General features: G+C 72.4%; 1 protein-coding gene across 1 annotated transcript in view; it reads left to right on the top strand.

Annotated features, from left to right (window-relative positions):
• Positions 1 to 1,305, top strand: part of MNEG_13364 (hypothetical protein) — a gene marked incomplete at both ends in the record, with an annotated part of 1,712 nt that extends 407 nt beyond the window's left edge. The window contains 3 exons of the mRNA XM_014038164.1: positions 79 to 158; positions 408 to 606; positions 1,219 to 1,305. Of these exons, the coding sequence (XP_013893618.1) occupies positions 79 to 158; positions 408 to 606; positions 1,219 to 1,305 (366 nt within the window). The remainder of the gene's footprint in view (positions 1 to 78; positions 159 to 407; positions 607 to 1,218) is intronic.
• Positions 1,306 to 1,689: the final 384 nt, after the last annotated feature.

The raw sequence follows: 1,689 nt of genomic DNA on the forward strand, positions 1-1,689 counted from the left end.
GGGGGGGGGGGGCACGGGTGGACCCGACCAGACGCGCGACCAAACACATTGGGCGCCACCTGTGCACGCGAGCTGCAGGGGCAAGAGTTTGAGGATGACAAGGACGACAAGCTGCGCCGCCAGCAGGAGCAAAACAAGGCCGCCCAGCAGCGCTACAGGTACCGTTGCGCACGAGCGCAAGTCGTCAAAACCAGACGCGCCCGCCTGCCTGCCTGCCGGCAGCCGCCTGCAGTGATGCGAGGAGCGTCGGCGATGCTTCGCCGCCGCGGCCGTGCTGCGCAGCAGCCGCCGCTCCAGGTTACGTCTGGAGCGCGTCTTGACGGGGCAACCAGGGCTTGGCGCGCGTGATGTGTAGCGACCGGCGACCGTCCAACTGTGGGGCCTGCACAACACTCCGCACGTCGCAGGCAGCGGCGGAAGGAGAAGCAGGAAGGCATGGAGTCGTCCCTCGAGCAGCACAAAACGCAGCTGCAGCAGACCGCGGCGTACGCGCGCGCGCTGGAGGCGCGGGTGGCTGCGCTGGAGGCCGCGCTACAGGCGAGCCAGCAGGGGCCGACGGCGGAGGCGCAGCAGCAGCAGCAGCAGGTGCAGCAGCATCAGCAGCAGGTGCAGCAGCAGCAGCAGCTCAGGCAGCAGCGGCCCACGTCGCCCCCGCGAGTGGCTTCGACTTCGCCACCCGACGCGGCTGCCCACCTCCAGTTGCCATCGGCCCCGGCCACCACGACGCACTCCGCACCCCAGCCGCCCGCGGCGCCCCCCGCGCCGCCGGCCGCGCCCGCGCCCGCGGCGGCGGCTCCGCCGGGCGGCGGCGTGGCGACGGGCGCGGGGCCTGCAGCATCAGGGGCAGCAGCGACGGCAGCGGCAGCGACGTCGAGCCGCCTCCAATACTGCTCGAGCATCGCATCCATTCAAAGCTTTGTTCGCAACCATGGCCTGCGAGAGCTGCTGCGGACAGGCGAGCGAGGGAGTGGGGCTAGCGCGTCCGCCTGGGGCGCAGCGTGGCAACCTGCAGCGCTGCGACGGCTGGTGTTGGACGGCGGCGGCCCTCAACCATTTGAGGCCTCCTACATCCGTGCGTCGAGCACTCCGCGGAGCGTGTGCTGGCTCCCTGTATGCGTGGTTCATTGCGCACGTTCCAGCAATCGTCGCTTGTCCCAGGGATCGTCATGTTCACGCGGTCGTTCCAAACCAACTCTGTGCATGTCGGCACCCCCGCAGGCCAGCCGCTGCCTGAGGAGCTCCTGGCCCCCCTCCACGAGCGCGTCGCTGCCTGCGCCGCGCACTGCGCCGCCGCGGTCAACGTAAACTCGCCCGGCATGCTGCAGCTGCTCGTAGATTCCGCCCAGACCGGCGGCTGCTGCGTCGCGCGGGACCCCTTCCCCGCGCCGCCCCGCGGCGCCGCCAGCACGGGCGGACCGCCTGCGGCTCCTCGCGGCGGCGGCGAGCACGGCGGGCGCGCCGGCTGGCGCGGCACGGACCGGCGACGATGGCTGCAGGTGCTGGCCGACATCGTTTTGACCCACGACCAGATCGCGGCGGTCCTGGGGATGCGCACCGACCTGCTGCGGGCGCTCAACCGCTGCTTCGCGGAGCGCGAGTCGCTGGCCGAGCAGCTTCTCACAGAGTCCCTCGCGGCCGGCGGCAGCGGCAGCGCGCCCGCGTCCGCCGCGGCGAGCGGCGGGCCGGCGA

This window comes from Monoraphidium neglectum (genome assembly GCF_000611645.1).
Source record: "Monoraphidium neglectum strain SAG 48.87 unplaced genomic scaffold scaffold03779, whole genome shotgun sequence".
Classification (NCBI taxonomy): Eukaryota; Viridiplantae; Chlorophyta; class Chlorophyceae; order Sphaeropleales; family Selenastraceae; genus Monoraphidium; species Monoraphidium neglectum.